The sequence below is a fragment of the Salarias fasciatus genome, chromosome 11 (assembly GCF_902148845.1).
Source record: "Salarias fasciatus chromosome 11, fSalaFa1.1, whole genome shotgun sequence".
NCBI lineage: Eukaryota > Metazoa > Chordata > Actinopteri > Blenniiformes > Blenniidae > Salarias > Salarias fasciatus.
The window spans coordinates 34,342,446-34,363,751 of record NC_043755.1 but is presented as its reverse complement, the minus strand read 5'-3'; the positions used below and the strand labels follow the sequence as shown (position 1 = coordinate 34,363,751).

General features: G+C 49.8%; 1 protein-coding gene across 1 annotated transcript; it reads left to right on the top strand.

The window, feature by feature from the left end:
- Positions 1-14,295: 14,295 nt before the first annotated feature.
- LOC115397359 (protein rapunzel-like) lies at positions 14,296-20,836 on the top strand. Its single transcript, XM_030103621.1, has 2 exons — positions 14,296-14,791; positions 20,097-20,836. The coding sequence occupies exons 1-2, from the start codon at positions 14,298-14,300 to the stop codon at positions 20,785-20,787; spliced, it is 1,185 nt and encodes a 394-aa protein (XP_029959481.1). The 5' UTR covers positions 14,296-14,297; the 3' UTR covers positions 20,788-20,836.
- The last annotated feature ends 470 nt before the right edge of the window (positions 20,837-21,306 follow it).

Here is a 21,306-nt window from a genome sequence, read left to right as displayed (position 1 = left end):
CCGACTGTGAAATCCTTGTGCTCATGTGCTCCACTGTACTGAAACAACGGCGGAAAAGTGGGTTGAAGAAGTGCTGTTTCAGGCATACAGAGGTGGGTGTCGAAGCAAATACTACAGAAAATTGTTATTTTTGCAATGTTTGGTTTTACCGTCATGCATTAATTTAGCATTGCTTGCATGTTGTGTTGGTGCTAGCAGGCGGGCTGCCGTGTACAAGCTGGGCCCAACAGCATCGGCTCGTCAGCGCTAACTGGTGGTTCAGTAATTAAGGGCTGCTCTTCTGTAGGAACTGAGGTTAAAAGCTTCTTTTCGGCTATTTTCCAAAGATTTTACTGTTTAGGTTCGAAGACGAGATATATTCAGATGCCAATACTTGACCATAATTCACCATAATACATAATACAATAGGCAGCCACATTTGCAGTTTTTCTTCATTTGTTCTATTGCTTTGTTTGCAGAAGCAATTCGGAGAATTTTAAGGAGGCTGCAGACGACCAGATCCGCTCAGCCATGGGACTCCATTCCAAACAGGCCCAGCTCGGACTGGTGGAGGGGGTACAGGAGACCCAGGACACCAGTGGTGTTTTGATTTTAAAGGTTTGGTTTGCAGCAATAAACAAACAAACAAAAAATCTAAAAAAAAAAAAAAAAAAAATGTTGTGTTGTTATTGTTCTGGTTTTAATTTTGTATTTACAATTTGTTCTGTTTTTTTCACTGCAATTTATGTGACCCACCTCCAGAAGGGTTAATAAATACAATCCATTAATTTTCAGTCATTTTTAATTATTTCTTTTATTTAATTATTTACATTTTAAGTTGTTTTGTTTCATGTTTTGCACTTAAAAGTATTTCTATTAATGGATTGCTGGTGAAATTGACTGGAATGAGCACATGATGAGAGTTTTACTGTGTGAAACGCCTCATCTTTGCACATGTGATGGGAAGTTAAAATGTGTTCAGGAGTAAAGAAGTCATTTTAAGTTCATTTAAGCTGCTTAGAAGCAGCAAAGCTGTAATTTAAGTACTTAGGTTATGAGAACTGATGTATTTCAGTGAAAATCTCTTCTCTGATGTTAAAAAAAAACTAGAAAATGAGAGAAACACATGAGGAAGCACATGTTATGCCTTCATGTAGAAGTGAGAATTCATTGGTTGAATGAAATCTTTAAAGCTTTACTTTGATTTGAATTGATTTAAATACATTTTGACATGATAAACTCTTAATTGTTAAGATTAATTATGGTTTTCAGCATGTAACCCAGAGTATTTTGATTCCTGTGTGATGAAGATTATCAGTGTTGTACAACCACCTTGAATTGAACATTGAGGTGATCATTTGAAGAGGTTCTATGCATTGAACTGGATTGTAAACCTGTTTCTAAATACAGGTCAGGTTCTGTTGTGATGCTTGGAAAGAGTGACGCTTCAGCATTCGTGTCTGATGGAGCTGATGAGTGATCCAGCTGATGGCGAGCTCCCAGTCCACCTTCGGTGCTTCAAGCAGAACTTCTAATTCCGCCACACCACTTAACGGATTCAGTGGTAGGATTTGTGTCAGTCCAATGACCAGCACCAACGAAAGCCTTCCTTGGATATCCTTGAATCTTGACTTTTGGATCCAAACCACCGAGGAACACTCCCATTTGGACATTTATTTATTTTATTCTTAGTTTTGGGCCCAAGGTTGTAATGTTAGTGTGTTTGTATTGTTAAGATCTTTGTGGAACTAAAGAGTTTCAGATCATTCTGCCTCTGTGTTCAGTGGTTATTGTTCCTCTCGGTCCTGTGACGTGTACACACCCTGAAGGGGTTACATTTAAAAAAAACAACTTTTTTAATTTTATGTAGGTAGTTTGTATTAGTTTGTGCTTCTCTTTCCAAGTGGTGTAAAGAAATTAAAATTATTTTTGGACATTCATTTTTGAATTTTATTTAAAAGGTATTGGTTTAGATTACAGTACTAATGGTTAAGCTATAGTGCGTAACTTCGGTCGCCCTCTAGCGGAATTCTGCGTTATTACAACAATAAAGCCGGCGCTTCCATATGACGTACCTCGGGTGTCCCCAGTGCCCCCCTCCCCCCTCCCCCCAATCTGCCACGGTGATTCGCGTTTCCACAGCGCGAATCACAGTTGGAAACGGTTTTTATCTGCGTGAATAAGGACAGCTGGTGAAAAAAAAGATGGATTCTTTCGAAGAGGTAATTATTGTTTTCTTTTTTTTGCCACAGAAATGTAAATAGCTTATTAAAACGGGAGACAGGTGCCTGCTAATTTGTAACTGACAGGTTAGTGGATGAAAAGACCCAGGGTGGTCAGCAGAAATCATTTGTTGTCCGTTGGTCTCCAGTAGCTGCTTCTTGATGAAAAACGAAGTGTTACACACAAAGTACAGTGTTTCCTACAGGAAAAGAGTTTGGCGGCGGGGGTGGGGTGGGGGGTAGCGTGTGGTGTTGCTGCTAATGCTGCTGGCTGCTAACGCCGCTAATGCTGCTAATGCTGCCGGTGTTCGCTGTCTGAGAGGTTTTTTTTTTCCCTCTCCGTTGTCCGGGTGCTGCACAACTTAGCGCGGGCGGGGCGCCCGGACTGAACCCTGAAGCAGCATGTGGCTTCCTCGGTCTGCCTGAGCCTGTGAGCTGAGCCTGTTGCTATGAGACCCTCCACGCGTCCTCCCCCTCCCTTCTTGCTGTGACGTGAAATGCGTAATTTCCTGCACGCCAGCGCGGGAATGTCGCCGGTCGACACGCAAAGCAATAATTATATATACTGAAAAATCCCGCGACATGTTAGAGGAGCCAATCGGCTTAATCTGCAGTTGTCATCTCCACTAGTAGTGGCTGGCTAAAACGGACGTTCATAGACATTTAAAAGTTACGCACTATAGCTTTAAAAAAGGAGATAAGATTAAAAAAAATTTTTTTTCTAAATTTAGGTTGTGGTGAATAATTAAAAAATTGCAATGGCTGCATTTTATTAGAATATCCTAATACGTTCAATAGACGTCTGTAAGACGAGTGGTTTCTGTAAGGGGTTTAAATTTGGTACAAAAGTAACGTCTAGCAAACGTCTAAATTTATACGTCTATAAATAAACGTTCATTAGCGGTTTTGAACGTCTGAGATCAGAAGAGGCGTATAATTTGGTATATAATGAACGTCTAATCAACGTCTAAGTTTAGACGTCTACAAATAGACGTATATTAGTGGTTATTTAAACGTCTCAGATGAGACGAGGCGTACAGACGTAGACGGCTAAAAGACGTCTAGCTTAGACCGCTAAAAAACTTCCATCTTTAGACCACTGGTGGAATTTTAGACTAGACGTCGAAGAAACATTTAGACATCTAGACGTCATTTAGACCGAAAAATGCTCGGTGGGGAGGTCCTGCTGATCAATGCTGAAGCAATTAGTTTGACCCAAAAAGACATTCTCACCCTTTTTAGGAATTTTTATGGGTAATTATGTTCAGTAACTTCACTGCAGAACAGTCCACTGAAATCTGTCTCAACGAGCAAACTTTGAAAAAACTTGGTTGATAAACATGATTTCTGTTTATATCCATCAGTCCTGCGGCTACAGGTCTAGTTATGTACAACTGGTGCAGTTTATAGTTGATAGCAGAGACTTCAAGTCACCTTCTAGATATTTTACTTCAGCAGAAATGAACTGCTGTTCATGGCGGGGTGGTTCGGGGCATTTCGGGGTGTTTGGGGTCGTTTCGGGGCATTTTGGGTCATTTGGGGCGTTTCTGCAGTCTGAAACTTCCCAGCGTGTTCTTCAGGCTCAGCAGACGGAGCGCTGGGTGGAACGCCGAGCTCCGGCAGAACCTGCCGAGCTCGATTGTTGCTTCACTCATTCGCAGAGGAAGCTTCTCCCGCCGGCGCCTCGTTCAGACAGTTCACCTGGTCGGCGGTTAAGAGCCGCCATGATAAAAAAAAAAAATAAAATCACAATTTCAATCAATTGAGCGCCAAAACAAATCAGCTGGGGAAAGAAACGAGTCGTCCGGCCGGTGACGGAGGATTCCACTCACACACACCCTCACACACACCTGGAAGCATCGGCCGCGCCAGGCGCTCAGTCCATCCACCAGCAGCGGTCCATGTCTTGCTCAAGGACACTTGGGCACATGGACAGGAGAGCTGGGGAATCTCACCAACAACCTTCTGACTCGACCAATCAGCTGATCAATCGATCACTTCTGTTCCGACTGAAGGGCCGTGGGGATTTTTACTGCCGTCCATCGTTACCATTCTTAACTGATTAATCACATCAGACCAACATTAATCCTGATTAATCACAGAACTTGTGAACTTTCAATCGACCCACAGAATCAGCGGTTCACAGCACAGAACCGTTTCTCTGAAGCTTCCAGCTGCAGCGGAGCCGCTTCTCATCACAAGGCTCCGGCAGATGAGGGATTCGGACCAGCAAACTGACGCTGAGCTGCTCAAGGGAGGGTCTGCCTCATGTCCCCTTCCGGTGTGGAACCGTCCACAACATCGACGTTACGGGAGGAAGACCGGGACACGTCGAGCTCCAGATGGAGAATCTAATCCCAGAATGCACCTGGACTGAACGATAAACCACGGCCCAGAATGCACCTGTCCCACCGACAGGATTTTTTTTTTTAAATTAAGATAGAAAAACAGTACAAAGAAAAACCTTTAGACAGGCACACCGTTCACACATTAAGGAGTATCAGCTCTCCCGCCAGGGGAGAAATTATTAAACGTTGAATAATTTCAATAACAACGTTCATTAGAAAACAGAAGAACAACAAGCAAAGGAAACACCAGACCAGGGATTTACTGATCCATCAGATCAGTGCAGAACTTCACAAAGTTTCTGAAAGCACTTTTTTAAGTTACTAACAGAAAAAATATCTTTAAAGATGTGATTGTATGTGCTTCATATGAATGCAATAAATTTCCAGGTATGTTGGAAATCTTTTTGTACTTTGTGTTGATAATGGCACACACTTTGATGAGAAAATTTTAAACTGGCACTCCATGTCTGAAAGCCTATGCGATGAACACTGCTCTTTACAGAGCTCCCTTGAACACCTCAGCACGCAGAGTGCATGAACAGCCAGCAGTGCGCTGCCCTTAATTGATTCAGCTCCGCTCCACTCTGGTGCAGAGGAGGGAGAGACTGGACAGTTTTCAGTTTCTGTACCACACACACATACACACATGTTCATTTAAATATACACACCAGTGATCTGTTCCGGTTCCCTGCTGCATGTCAATAAAGCTGATTGAAGATTCTCTGACCGGAGTCTGTCCGTAGTGCTGCCACCCAATGAAGATCACCCCCCTCCTTTACACTCCATGACAAAAAGGTTGCCGAACCCTGTACCGTATTTTACGCACTATAAGGCGCACGTAAAAGCCTGTCATTTTCTCAAAATCCAACAGAGCTCCTTATAATTCGATGCGCCTTTTTTGTGGGAATTACGGTAATCACCCTGATCATATGCGCAAACAACCCCTGTTTGCTAAGCTGCTAAGCTAGCTAGTTTAAACAGAACGGAGCGCGGCACGCGGCTGCACAGCTGGCCGACGTGGGGAGCGGCTGGACGCAGGGCGGCAGCCTGCACGCTGCCACTCCGAGAACGGCCGGCCCCGCCCGGCAGCCCGCCGCCGGGACGCCGGGAGCGGCTGAGCTGTCGGTGGGGGGCTTCACTCAGGAGACGGCAGCCGGCTGAACCCGCTGCCCAGCGAGTTCCACCAGTCGTGGCCGCTCTGAGCTGCACATCCGTGAAGAGGAGCGATCCTCAGTCAGACTCGCTCTGATATGTCGCTTTACTCACACATTTCAACTGAGAATGTCACCACCTAGACTGCCATATGTGTTTCTCTCATTATTCTATACATCCTATGCACCTTAAAATGTGGTGCGCCCCATGTATGAAACTTTTTTAATGAAAGCCATTCGTTGACTGTGCGCCTATTAATCCAGTGAGCCTTATGGTGCAGAAAATACGGTAATAGATGGATGAGCCTTTTGGAATCCCTGAAACAATAATGTTATATTCTTTTTGTGGAAGTGAGATTTTGTACTTAATAATTAATTCCTTAGAGCTGATTATTTCTCCTTGTTCGTTTATTTGATTTGCCAGATAATTTCATTATCAGACCAGGTTTTGAAAAATCAAGTTTTGTTTTTGTGTGTGATATTTCCGTTGTTCAGGAGAGCAGCGCCTGTTTGTTAAAATCAGAGCGTTCAAGGGGGATTTTCTCTGTTTTATAATTACATTTAAGCAGGAAATGAATTCCGCCCACCATATTAAATACATATTTTGGGATAGCATTCCACATGTTGAGCTCCTTTAATGATGATTCCTTTTATTAATCGGCAGAAATAGTTAATTTTGAATACACTGTTAAGTGTTTGAAAACTGAATCCTTCCATCCCCCCGTCTGCTTTCTTATTCCCTTCTTACATAGTGGACCTTGTTCTTCATATGAAAACAAGTAAAATCTTGTTCAGTTTCTTCAGAACATCTGGGCTCATCTCCGTCGCTAACGACAGATAAACAGATCTTGATATTCCTTCTGCTTTAGCGAACAAGGTTCTGCCATACAGGGTCAAATCTCTCATTAGCCACATTCGAAATTTATTACCTCCGCCAGGAGGCAATGTAATCATGTCGGTTTGTTGGTTGGTTGGTTGGTTTTTTAGCAAGATCCTGGAAAAAGTAATTGACGGATTGCAATGAAACTTTGTGGAAAGGTGGGTCTTGGGCTAACTTAGAATTGATTAAGTTTTGGTGATGATCCGGATCACTGTCTGGATCCAGGAATCTTTTAAAGGATTCTTTATCATTGAGAGATGGGGAGTCTTTCACATGGTTGGGCAGGCCCGCCGACAGGGGGGACAAACGCCTGGTTCACAGGACGCGCCGCGCACCGACTGTCAGATCGGCGCCCCTGTTAACCGATCTGACGGCTCATACAGGACATGCGGGGGACCGCGGCGTCCGTAGCGGCTCGCGCCGTGGACCGCGGCGCTCCGCTCCTCTCTATTTTCTCCACGAGCCGCGCGCCGTGCACCGCCAGCTGTAAAGCTGGACAGAGCAGATCGCACCACTCAGGAAGTCGGGAAGGGAAAATACGACAGAATCCGGTAAATTTTCAAATTAAAATGAAGTAAAATAACATAAATTATGTTGCTTTTTGGTTTTCCTTTTCAGATAAAGACACACACACACACACACACACACACACACACACACCACACACCACAGGGAGAGAGGGCGACAGAGAGAGGCGCTGCACGCTGCAGCGCTCCACTCCGATCACTCCCCCGTCACAATGTTGTGTGATTATATCTGGTGTTCTTACGGTTGTTGGTGAATGATTTGAGCTGTGGCGGAGGTCTGCCTCTCTGAGGGCCAGTTTCTAGTTAGTCATTTATTAGTGTTTGGTTCATAATTGGGTCAAAGTTTAGAGCACAGCGCTCAACTTGATTTGAATCAATGATCACCCCCAGGTAGAACTCTAGTTTTAACAGGAATATTATGGATCTGTTGGTCTTCACCAGTTTCAGTCGGTAGTATCACAGATCTGCTCCGATTCATCCGTCGTCCCGACACATTTGAAAATTCTTCAACACACTGCACAACCTTCCTTACTTCTGCTCCATTCTAATGGTAAATGGTCTACACTTATATAGCGCTTTTACACTGCATTGACAGAGCCCAAAGCACTTTACACTGCATTAACACATTCACCCATTCACCACACACTTCACACACCAGTGGAGGCGGCTGCCATGCAAGGCGCTCAGTCCATCCACTGGGGGCAGTTCGGGGTTCAGTGTCTTGCCCAAGGACACTTCGACATGCAGACAGGGGGGAGACAGGAATCGAACTAACAACCTCCCGATTGCAAGACGACTGCTCTCCCCACTGAACCACAGCCGCCCCCCCATTCTGCACAAATACAGCAGTGTCATCAGCGAACTGAGAGATCCTGAGAGAATTCCCAAATGCTGGAATACCCTCAAAATGATGCTTTTTAACATGAACATTCATGATTTGTGTTACTAATAAGAAGAGAGGAGGACTCCGGGGACAGCCCTGTCTCCGGGGACAGCCCTGTCTCCGGGGACAGCCCTGTCTCCGGGGACAGCCCTGTCTCCGGGGACAGCCCTGTCTCCGAGGACAGCCCTGTCTCCGGGGACAGCCCTGTCTTGTCTATTCCTCTGCTGGTGGTAATCTGGGTGAAGTTCCATTCAGTGACTGTCACTGAGCTGTTAGTTCCTTTGTTTCAGGTTTTGACCACGTTTATGAAGCGTTCGCCAAATCCCATCATTTCCAGAGTTTTAAACTAAACTGATGACTGACTCTGTCAAATGCTTTGTAGAAACAACCAATAACAGCAGCTGTCCTCTGGAATGTGCTGATTGTAGTCCACCAGGTCTAATATCAATCTGATATTATTAATAATGCTCCTCCCGGCATGAAACCGGACTGTTCTACACCAATAAGATCATCTAACCCTGTTTTTATTCTTTTAGCAAAGACTGTAGCAAATATTTTGGCGTCATTGTTGAGCAGGCTGCTGGGCTCCAGTTCTTGTTTAATTCGTCCTGATTGGGGTTTTGGATCAGCTGGATGAGTCCTGGCTGTGAGGCTGGAGGAAACGCTCCTTTAATGATGGCCTCTTCAAATCCAGCCCTCAGAATGGAGTCAAGTTATTTTAAATTCTTTGTAAAATTCTGCAGAGAGGCCGTCGTTCCCAGGAGACTTATTGTCTTTAGGATGATTCATACATTTTTCTATTTCAGCCACACTGGTTTTATGTCACATAAGATCTTGAAATCGTCATCAGTTGTTTGGATATTTGGTTTAATTTTGTGAAAGAATGAGTTCATGTCATCGTGGTAATCAAGTCTTTTCGAATATAATTTTGTAAAAAGTCAGCAACAAACTTTGAAATTTCATTTTCATTCTCACAAATTTGACCTTTTACAATAAGCTTCCTGACTGCAGACCATTTCAGAATTTCCTTTTCTCCAGGTTGAAGAATGCTTGGAGCATTTCTCGCTGCTCCAGCATCTCCTTCAGATCTAATAAAGGCTCCTTCAGATTTTTTTCATACATTTGGTCCAAGGTGTTTTGTAATTAGTGAGTTCTGTTATTCTTCCTCGGTTGATGTTGCTCTTTCTGGTAGGGCTAGAATTGAGATACAATTTTCGTCTCTCTCTCTTTATTTGTTTTAGAACATGTCTTTACCCACTTCGACAGCTAATCGTCTGATTCTAAATTTCATAAATTCCCAATAGTTTCTATATTCATTACTGGCCTTTGCTTGATTCCAGTACTGCTCTGGGATTTTTCTAGTGGCTAACTGAAACTCTGTATTGTTAATTTCCAGTAATCATTATTGACTTTATTACGTTTTTTTATTCACGGTGATTTTAACGGAGTCTGCCCGGTGATCTGAGAGGACAGCTGCTCCTGGAGATCAGCTGATGTCAGGCAGAAATCTATCCTGATTGGAGAGGTTTGTTTTTCCTGCTCCAGCTGTTCGCCCCCTCAGAGGGAAGCTTCAGCCGCCAGATGTCGACTGGATCTAAATGACTCCAGATGTGTTCCAGCTCCTTCACTCCTCTGTCTCTTGGCGGCATCTATCTACATTTTCATTCATAACCACATTAAATCTCCTCCCCAATTATTTTGGCGGCGGGATACTTTGTCACCCATGTTCCTATTTTATTTTCAATTTCAGAGAAAAGAGTCTTGTTGGACTTTTTTGTCACGACATCCATAAGTGTGACTAAAGTAAATATTACTGATTAACCTCGACTATAAGAACGATCCGCCTGCCGCTGCCGTCAGTCTCACTGTGGATCACTCTCCCTTTAGAGCTTCCTTTTAGAACTGCAACCCCTGCAGACCGATTGGTCCCAAATGAGAACCAGAGCTCCCTTCCCCATGACTCCTCCACTGAGCTGCCACCTTGCAGGGCGGCGTTTCTTGAAGAAAATAAAAATCTGAAACTTTTCCTTGACAAAATAAGAATATACTTTTCCGTTTTAATGGATCTTTCAGTCTGGCATTTACAACAAACAACAGAAACAGACAACACACACTCTCACACACACTGAAAACACAACTCAAAGACTTAAAACCAAGTCCTCCTAATCCTTTCCTAGGATCGGAGAATCTAACTACTGACCCTCAATAGATTCACCCGGCCTCCATCAGACTGTCACATCAAGACACTAACGACCAAACCACCTCAGAGCCGCCGTTACACTTCAAATGCTACCTTAGATTGGTCCTTTCCCCTCAAATCAGAACACATTCTCACCACGTCACCGCTGGCGGATGAAAGAGTTATTGTGAGTCATCTCTGGGGAGCAGAAGGCGTGGACGGCTGAACGTCAGTCTATTCAGTTGACCAAAAAATAGAACTGGATCCATTAAATCAAGAGTCTCAGCCCCATTTGATCTCCTCTCTCCTGTGGATCTGATCGAGGATCATCCTTTGCACCTGGACTGAACGATAAACCACGTCCCAGAATGCACCTGGACTGAACGATAAACCACGTCCCAGAATGCACCTGGACTGAACGATAAACCACATCCCAGAATGCACCTGTCCCACTGACAGGAAGTTGAGTCTTCTCTCTTGGTTCTTTGCGAACTCGAACCCTCATTCTGCACAATTTCAAAAGATTAATCGCTCACGATTAATGACATTAAAACTTCATTTCCTCTTCTGGGAGTTTCCATCTTCCTCCACTAGAGGGCGGCATGAGGCCACTCAGCGCCTCGGTCCACCTGTTTCCCTCTGATCAGCACAGCTGAGCTTAAAGACGCTCCTGTAGAAGACTTAGAGCAGCAGGTCGCTGCAGCGCCCCCCTCCATCTTTAATCAGTATGACGCCCTGATCAAGGACTTTCTCTGGGAAGGGAGAAGTCCAGGATCGAGCTGTGTCTACCCAGGGTCCCAGGAGGGCTGGTCTGACCCGACCCACCAGGGACCCGGGAGGGCTGGTCTGACCCGACCCACCAGGGACCCGGGAGGGCTGGTCTGACCCGACCCACCAGGGACCCGGGAGGGCTGGTCTGACCCGACCCACCAGGGACCCGGGAGGGCTGGTCTGACCCGACCCACCAGGGACCCGGGAGGGCTGGTCTGACCCGACCCACCAGGGACCCGGGAGGGCTGGTCTGACCCGACCCACCAGGGACCCGGGAGGGCTGGTCTGACCCGACCCACCAGGGACCCGGGAGGGCTGGTCTGACCCGACCCACCAGGGACCCAGGAGGGCTGGTCTGACCCGACCCGTCTCCTTTGAGATGGTGAAACTGGCCGTACAATGTAGACTGGGCCGTGATAGAAACACAAAGGTCTCCTCTACGGGAACATTTTTGGAAATATGTACAGCTGAGGATTGTGTGGAATCACTAGACTGGAAACGTTAGAGAACCGCATTCTGGAGTGTCTGGTTCTGCCGCCTCACATCACAGAACATCAGAGTTCTACAGGATGAATCTGCTCTCAGCACTGAGCTGGAGCCCCGGAGGATTATGGGAAAACGACATCGGGCTGTTTTTGGGAATGAGGAACGGATGAAAATACTTTCATAATGTGGAACATTTCTGAGGGAATGTAAAGACAAATTTCCACAACACAAGATAAAACAGAGATGTTCCTGAACTCCAGTGAGAACGTCCAGTTATCAAAGTCCTCTCTCTCTCTCTCTCTCTCTCTCTCTTTCTCTCTCTCTCTCTCTCTCGTTGGTTGTAAAGGTTCTACTGGTCCGCCTAGATGATGTATGATTATCATGTACCAAGCTAAAAATTAAAATAAAAACTTACAATATATATATATATATATATATATATATATATGTGTGTGTGTGTGTGTGTGTGTGTGTGTGTGTGTGTGTGTGTGTGTGTGTGTGTATACACACACATATATCAGAGCAGGTAACTGCCCCCGGGGGGTAAAGAGAGCAGGTAACTGCCCCCCGGGGGGTAAAGAGAGCAGGTAACTGCCCCCGGGGGTAAAGAGAGCAGGTAACTGCCCCCCGGGGTTCAAGGAATCAAATCTTCTCTGATTTAAATGTTTTTCTTCTGAACACGTAACGGGGCCGCGGACACGCGCGCCTCGTGCGTCATCACAAGCAAGACGAAACAATACATGGAGGTTCTCTCCTCCTCATCTTCATCCTCCTCCTCCTCTTCCTCAGGCCCTGCACTCCCGCCTCTCTGACAGATTAAATGATTTCCGCCAAATTTAATCCGTTTTTGTCAAAAATCGAAGAACTGAAGGACAAGTGGCTTTTGTAGTGTGCGGGTGATTTAGGCCGCGCACGTCGTGTGCGCGCACAGGAGAAGAGACATCAGCATGAATTAACGTCCTCTGGCTTCTCCTCGTTTTTCCTTCAATATGTGATCATCCCTGCGCGCACGGACGACGCGCGTGCGTGCGACGGATCCAAATGATCAATTAACACTTTGACATCCTCAGTGCGCAGCGATCGATCTGTGCGCGTGAACTCCCACAGTCACACATCAGACCTGGACAGCCCGGCCGCACAGATTAACGCGTTAATTCAAACGTTAGTGTTGCTGCGACATGAAGAGAAACGCAAATCAGACGCAGAGGAGGGTTTCTGGCCTCACCTGAGCCAGATCCGGGACGAGTAGGAACCAGGGTCCAGGTCCAGATCCACAGAACGAGGAATAACCAGTGTCCAGAGGGACCAGGTCCAGATCCAGAACGGGGAGGGTTCAGAGTCCAGGACGATTAAAAAAAAGGAAAAAAATTAAAACGATTAAAACTCCGTCTGGTGAAGAATCCGAGGAGGCGCGCTGTGAGGGAGAGCAAGGCTCGCTCTCTCTCTCTCTCTCTTTCTCCCCTCCTCCTCCACCTCCTCCACCCTCTTGGGACCAGGACGCAGCAGACGGAGGACCTGGTTTCGTGGAGCCACCGGTTCTGAACCCTCCTCGCTCCCGGTTCCCGGTTCCAGTTCAGGTACTGCTGTAGGAGAACCGGCCGCAGTTCTCCGTTCTCTCAGGAATGCGGTCCATGTCTCGTGCCGTGCGTCAGATGGGGGTGAAGCGCGCGCTAAGGTGTGTCCGCGGCTGTGCGCTCCGCGCGTAAAGCGCTGCGGCGGCTTTCGTTCTGTGTCCGGTGTGCTGTGCTCCCGGTGGGGGGGCGCCTCTCGGTGGGGGGCTCCTGGTGGGGGGTATGGGGGGGTAAGGGGGTATGGGCGGGGGGGCTCCTCGGACCCCCACTGCTCGCTGCTTTCTGTCTCTTTTCATTTTCCGCCAAAGTGACTGAAGCTCCGGTTTCTGCGCGTCGGGCTGGAAAAGTCACATTTTTGCGCTTCTTAGACACGGACCCGAGGACACGCGCGCATCCCCGCCAGGCGCGTGCACTGCCCCCCCCCCCCATCTGATTTAATCTGACCTCCTGCGTCTTTCTGCTGCAGCTCATAAACATCCTCCATCTCCTGTCCTGCCTGATCCAATGAACGCACACGCGCGCACACATGCACGCGCAAAAAGAAAATTAAATTTCCAATCGAATCATTTGTGAGGAAAATGGATTAAATGGAGTAAAGTGAAAAAACAGCGCTTCACTGATTTAATCATTTTATTTAAAGGGAAAAGAAGAAAACAGAAAAGAAAACCGGAAATGGAGCCTGAGGGCTGATCACCAGCCTGAAGATTCACTCATTCATTCATTCATCTCCAACTTGGACAAGATGAAAAAGACAAAAGTCATTTGAATGAATTAAATTGTAAAATTAAATATGAAGGAAAAGGAGGAAGAAGTAAAAAAAGTTTATTTCAGTTTCTGTGATAAATATAAAAAGCAGTAACTGAAGGATTCATTCGGTAAAACGTTTGATAGAAATCCGAAAAATAAAAATGAAGACTTCATGATAAAAACTCATTAAACCACATCTGACTTCACCCGATTCCTCCAATCAGCCGCAGCTTGGCCGTCTGGCCCCGCCCACCTGAAACAAGACATTCAGTCCTGATTCCTGTCCAGGTTCTGACCCCCAGTCCGAGTTCTTTGTCCTGGTTCTGACCCTAGTCCTGATTCCTGTCCTGGTTCTGACCCTAGTCCTGATTCCTGTCCAGGTTCTGACCCCCAGTCCGAGTTCTTTGTCCTGGTTCTGACCCTAGTCCTGATTCCTGTCCTGGTTCTGACCCTAGTCCTGATTCCTGTCCAGGTTCTGACCCCCGGTCCTGGTTCCTATCCTGATTGCTGTCCCGGTGCTGGTTCTGGTCCTGGTCCCGGTGCGTCCCGGACCATGAGCAGTCCCCTGGAGCGGGCCGTGGCCCAGAAGAAGGAGGCCATCGAGGCTGCCATGGAGCTGCTGGAGCGCGGGTCGGAGGCGCTGGCCGGCGCCGTGGGGGAGCTGTTCCCGCTGTGCGAGGCCGCCGCCCCCCTGCTGAGGCTGGCGCTGGACAACGTGCACAGCAAGGAGGTGTTCTACGTCAGGGAGCGGTTCCTGACGGTCCGGAACCGGCTGGACGTCCTGACCGGACAGCTGGAGGACATCGACCGCGAGATCAGCCGGTCCCGGCTGGACGCGCAGTACTTCCCCGCCGAGGAGAACGTCCGCAACCAGTTCAGGAAGTACCTGGACATCCTGGACGCCAAGCCGCAGTTCCGGGACGTCAAGACCCGCCTCTTCCTGGAGCACTTCGCCAGAACGGGCGGCGAGAAGAACCTGCTGGTCCTCTACGACGCCCTGATGGGGACCGGCAGCTTCGGAGCGTCCATCCTGGAGGTGGTGGACAGGTAGGGGGCGCTGCTGGGGACGTCCCAGCTGTGTGTGTGTGTGTGTGTGTGTGTGTGTGTGTGTGTGTGTGTGTGTGTGTGTGTGTCTTCTTTCAGATAAACCTCTTAATGAATTTCATTCATTTTGATTTCCAGCTGTTAGCGTTAGCTTTAGCTTCAGCGGCGTTGAACCGTCACGTCTCCCTCAACCTGTCAGTCAGTAATCAGGACCCGCCCACATCGGCAGCAGCCAATCGGCTGTCGGTTTGGAGGCTCAGACTGTCAGAAGACGCTCGGCTGCCCACGACAGAAACGCCTGGGTGGTCCGTCTGAGTCTCTGTTCAGTTCGTCTCGGAAACCTGGTGAATCAGCAGAAGACGCCGAGCCGTCGGTCCCGGTGAAGACACTCTGGCACTGTTAAAGGACCTCTATCATGCAAAATCCACTTTAAGGTTTTCAGCATGCCACAAATGTGATTTCCCTTTCAAACCACCCCAGAATGTTATTTGCCTTCATCCACCATGTCTGAGTGATCTCTTCAGTCTGCTGCTCTCTACAGCAGCCCCTCCCTTCGGGGAGAAAACAGCTCGTTTGAAACTCTTCAAACCTAAGTACGTCACAGAGCTGAACTCCTCCCACCACTCTTCTCCCCCCCCCCCCCACCCCCGCAGACAACACCCCACTCTCCTCTGACCAGCAGCTGATTCGCATTTTCCACTGAGGAGACAATGAGATAACGGGGTTTGACTTGACTTGACTTGTGTTCGCGTGGCCGGTAGGTGACCGTGGCGACCAGCATCCTGAAGGTGACTCTGTCCTGGGCCTTGCGGATGAGATCGGGCAGTGGGCGGTCCTTGGAGACTTGTTTCAGCCAGGAAAGCCTCGGACGGCCGCGGGGGCGCTTCCAGTCGTTTGGCGGATGGAGGGTGGCCTCGGCGAGAATTGCTTTGGCAGGAAGGTCATTGTCAAGGCGAGAGACGTGTCCGAAGAGTTGTAGTCTTCTCCGCTTGATGGTCGAGAGCGGTACGGGATCACCGGCTCCGGCGTGTACAGCCTCGTTTGTGACGTGGTGAAGCCGCCTGATGCCTGATGGGGTTTGGACGAGCTAAAAAACCACGATACAGGTCCTTTAAAGAAATGTATTGAAATATTAACGGTTTCATCGACATAAGAGCGAACATGACTGAACGTCTGAGGTGTTTCACAGAGAACCTTCAGTCTGGAGAGTTCTGCACAAACTACAAACCCCAACAGAGGAATTCCACTAGCCCCGCCCTCCAGACGGCCTCCATGCTCAGGGCTTCATGGGGAAACAGTCTGGTACCGCGCCACAGCGCCGCGCAGTGTCCCGACGGACTTCATATCGTGTAACACATAAATAAAGTCAGTCTGGCAGCCAGGCTAGAATTCCACATCCTCCGTGTCCGCCGCTCCCACCTGCTCTGCTCCGCTCCGTATTTTCTAGACCCACAGCTCCGGATCGCTCCGGATCGCTCCGGATCGCTCCGGATCACTCCGGATCGCTCCGGATCGCTCCACTGCGCCTCAGTTCCGCCGGCCGGGGAAGCGGAGAAGCGCATGAGCGTGCACGGACAACAGCCTGCAGATGGGCCGTAGATACATGCAGCTGTGTGAACATTCAGAAACGCTGGACTACAGCTGGACTACAGCTGGATTACAGCTGGATTACAGCTGGATTACAGGCTAAATAGAAGTTTGTCATATAAAACTTGAAAGTGTGTTTCAGTTTTTGTTTGCCCGTTTTTTAAAGCGTACATTTTAATCAGTATGGTTTGTTTATTTGTGATGTATCTGAAAATTAAAGCTCGGGTTGGCGATTTGAATGAGATACATTTTTTTAAATACTGGTTAAAATGATCTTTATGACCCGATGGGAAGCAATTCATTGGGGTGTTTTTAAAGTACTTTGGAAAATATCCGCTATCTACAGCAGGAGAACAACAGGAAAAACAGCAGCCAGTGGCCTTGAGGGGACACCTTTTTTTAAACCAATCAAGTCCCTTCGCCGTTCGACCTGCCCCCTGCGCGTACATGTCAATGGCGTGCACTGACCCTGGTTCAGTGCGCACGTAGAAGGACAGAGCGTCATTGCAGAACGGTGGAGAAGAATGTTTGGAGGTTTACTTACCGCTGAGTGCGCCATAACTTGGCGTTGTGCAAATAAAGAAAAACGAAGCAACGAAGCGCTGAGGACAGGTCACGCCAGGAACGCACTGGACGCGGAAGTGCCGTGCGCGCCACGAACGTCTCCGCTCCCAACGGAGCTCCTCCAATGGGGTGGGAGCTGGGCGGAGCTAGCTGGGCGGAGCCTTGGGTAGATGCTACATGCTAACGCTGGTTTTCCAAGATCGCCAACCCTAGATTTAATGTGAGGACAAATAAAACATCTTTAAGCAGTTTCAAGTTGTTAATAAAGACGAAATGGTTTTATTTGGTATAAAGCCGGAGGTTGTTGGAGTTCTCTTTCCTGTTTGCTGCGATCTGAGCTGTGGAACTTTATGCGTGTGGATCTGGTCGGACCGGACAGAAAAATAGACCTAGGCTCCATTTTGGACTGACGGAGCGAAGGAGGCGGAACGGAGGCTGTGGAACAAGCTGCTGGCATCGAAATAGCAACGTATTTGCTGCGGGGGTCGGACCAGAGCGGAACGGACCGGACCGGACCAGAGCGGACCAGAGCGGAACGGACCAGACCAGAGCGGAACGGACCGGACCGGACCAGAGCGGACCGGAGTGGACCGGACCAGAGCGGACTGGAGCGGAACGGACCGGACCAGAGCGGACCGGACCAGACCAGAGCGGAACGGACCGGACCGGACCAGAGCGGAATGGACCGGACCGGACCAGAGCGGACCGGAGTGGACCGGACCAGAGCGGACCGGAGCGGAACGGACCGGACCAGAGCGGACCGGACCGGACCGGACCAGAGCGGACCAGACCAGAGCGGACCGGACCAGAGCGGACCAGACCAGACCAGAGCGGAACGGACCGGACCGGACCAGAGCGGACCGGAGCGGAACGGACCAGGGCGGAACGGACCGGACCGGACCAGAGCGGAATGGACCGGACCGGACCAGAGCGGACCGGACCGGACCGGACCAGAGCGGAACGGACCGGACCGGACCAGAACGGACCGGAGTGGACCGGACCAGAGCGGACCGGACCGGAGTGGACCGGACCAGAGCGGACCAGACCAGAGCGGACCAGACCAGACCGGACCGGAGCAGACCGGACACGGAGGACGTGGAATCTGTGGGTGACCCTAATCAAACAAAGAATGAAATCAGAACCAGCGAGGTTTTCCTCCAGCTGGCAGGTCTTTGGTTCCAGTGCAACTGAAACGTCTCCTGATGGATTTAACCGTCTGAATAATCAGACTTCATCCAGTGTTCGGTGACGTTTTTGCCTTTGTCTCGTTTATCAGCTCGGCTCAGACGAGCCAGGCTGTCCAGATATCTTTACTGCACTGAGAAAAGACCGCCAGTAACACTTCCTGTCCAACCTGGTGGGAAACACGTTGACCTGAAGACCGGAACCGTGTCGCCCAAATCCTGTTTACAAAGTTCCACACAGATTTCTCTCCTCGGTCGACTCTGCAACGCAATGGAAGGAAATCCGGAGAAAACACCATCTGAAGAACTAAACAGAGTCCAACCCAGAACCCGTCCAGGTCTCCGGTCCGGACCTCCACAGCAACCCGCTGATCCGCATCCCCAAACCCGATCTCCATCCTGGAGCCAACCCGTCAGCTCCGCACCAAACAGGGTCTCCAACGCCAAAGAGCAGGGCCAGAGGTTCCCAGGCTCACAGGAACAGCAGAGACCCTGGTCCGGCTCTGAGTGGAGACCCGGGTGCTGGTGGTCCCGTGGAAACCCTGGTGCTGGTGGTCCAGTGGAGACCCGGGTGCTGGTGGTCCAGTGGAGACCCGGGTGCTGGTGGTCCAGTGGACACCCTGGTGCTGGTGGTCCAGTGGAGACCCGGGTGCTGGTGGTCCAGTGGAGACCCGGGTGCTGGTGGTCCCGTGGACACCCTGGTGCTGGTGGTCCAGTGGAGACCCGGGTGCTGGTGGTCCAGTGGAGACCCTGGTGCTGGTGGTCCAGTGGAGACCCGGGTGCTGGTGGTCCAGTGGAGACCCGGGTCCGGCTCTGGCTGGAGGTCCAGTGTCTCTCTGAAGCGGAGACGAGCCTCAGTCTCTGCGGCGTCTGAAGACGAGGCTCGGCTCCACCATGTCCCAGGAGAGGCTCAGCAGGGAGTCTGTCTGCCGTGTCCACAGAGACCAGCTGGGAGGACGGACGAGGAGGACAGATGGAATGTCTTCATTAGTGTTCAGGACATTGGGACGGTGTTTTGGGCACATTTATTAATGAGGACGTTACCTTGTAGCCTTGAGATCTGGACCTGGAGGACTTCCTGTCCCTGATGCGGTCCTGCTGGGGACAAAAGACATTCTGAGTCTGTTTCTGTTTTCAGTGAGCCGAGAGCCGAGGGACGGTCACCTCTAAACTAAAGACAGTCTGCAGTAAAGTCCGCACATTTAAACCCAACGTAAAATAATCAAACCGTCTGACAGGTTCTTCCTCCTACAGCTCAGATAGAAAATAGAAAATCCACATTTCTTCACCAAAATGAACCAATTTAAAATTATACACCTTTAAGAAAGTCAAATACAAAGAGCAGCTTCATCAGCTTCAGGGTCAACCACGTTGTTTTTGATCCTCGTGAACGACCGTTTACGTCTCTGCTGCCAGCGGATGGTGCGTTCAGGAGCGCCGGAATGTTCCATACTGCTGAAAACACCCGGGGTCAGAGCGGCTACATGTGAAGGGTTCGAGTGTGGTGGAGAAAAAATGACCCCTGGCACAAAGTGGTGTGGACACGCCCCCCCCAACCCCCCCCCCCCCCCCCCCCCCCCCCCCCCCCGTCCCCCGTCCACCCTGAACTGACGCATGTGACCGGCGCATCGAGAACCTCCAGAGCCCGTTCTGCTAACCTGGCAGCCGATCGGCTCGTCGGGCTGCAGAGCCGCTGTCTCTCGCCGTCCGGCTCTGAGCTTCAGCGTCAAGGGTCGCGATTTCAAACAACTCCCAATCACACCGCAGCATGTAGCTGCAGGCTACTGGTTACTAGTTACTAGTTTTTAATAGTTACTAAAGAAGCTCAGGAACTGTTTCCATGGAGATTCCCACTTCCTTTCCTTAATGTTCTAAAGAGCTGTTGCTTCATGATGCGTTGCTAACGCCTTGCTAAGGTGCTGCTAGCGCCTTGCTAACGCCTTGCTCATGCCTTGCTCATGTGCGCCCTGCAGGTACGTGGAGAGGCACCGGCGCCTGCTGGAGGACTTCTGCGTCCGGATGAAGGAGCTGCTGTGCCTGGGCCTCATCGCCCTGCTGGGCCACTGCGCCCTGACCGGCGGCCCCGAGGAGGAGCAGGACCTGATCGGCCGCTGGGGCGGGAGGGTGGAGGAGGTGGAGCGCCGGATGAAGGCCGCCGTCGAGGCGTGCGTGGCGGCGTTCCCCGAGCAGGCCGAGCTGGACGCCCGGCGCCTGCTGCAGGAGGCGGAGGCGGAGAGCCTGCAGGACGCCGCCCGCCGGCTGCTGGACTTCCTGGTCAAGAAGTACGACTGGGTGCGCTGGTCGGTGCGGCTCATCAACCACGGCGGCAGCTCGTACCGGAACTGGCGCGCCGGGGAGCACTTCCACCACGTGGCGGGGCAGAACTGGTTCGAGGTGCTGCAGGTCAACAACGTCAACCTGGTGGCGTCGTACAGCGGCGACCCGCGGCCGGTGGACGGCGCTGGCGTGCGGCAGCTCATGGAGGGTCCGGCCCGGAAGGGCGACGCCCCCGCCGTGGTGCAGGCGCTGCGGGAGCAGCTGGACGGCTTCGTGGTTCACGCCGTCAGCCGCCACAAGGAGTCGGCGGCGGCGTGGAGCTTCCCGGACGACTGCCACTACTGGGAGCGGCACAAGAACGTGGCGGTGTGCGTGCACTCGCAGTGAGGGAGGGGCTCGCCCCGCGTCGCCACGGCAACCGTGAGCGCCCAACACGCCTCGGCTCTCAAAACCACCCGCCAGCTTCAGCGTTAGCATTAGCATTAGCATCTTTCACTGAACTCAGGTTTATTTATACAGGTTCAGGATTATTTCACATCTCTGACAGAAAGTTTGTTTTTTTCTGGAGGATTTAAGAACAGAAGACTTTATTCATCTGACAGAGGAGAGATTTACCGGAGCAGGAGGCTCAGAGAACACAGGGGGGCAGGAAGTCATGAAAGGTGCAAGAAAGAACAAGAAGTAGTGCAAATCGTAGTGAGGACTGATAATAGAAGCTAAAGACGAGGAAGATCCAACTGTACAGACAGCATGAGTCTTAAAATGTAACAGGAAATTATATATACAATATATACTATACAATATGCGATACAACATATACAATATACATTATGTTTTTAGCAGAGTTAATGGATTCTACAGTGTTGTTGATTTTCTTCAGGGGCTTAAAGTGTCCAGGGTTACTGT

Bases quoted from the DNA above. Each gene is read 5' to 3' on its own strand.
- LOC115397359 (XM_030103621.1), top strand. From the start codon at position 14,298: ATGAGCAGTCCCCTGGAGCGGGCCGTGGCCCAGAAGAAGGAGGCCATC. The intron at 14,792-20,096 runs GTAGGGGGCGCT...TGCGCCCTGCAG, and splicing joins ATCCTGGAGGTGGTGGACAG to GTACGTGGAGAGGCACCGGC.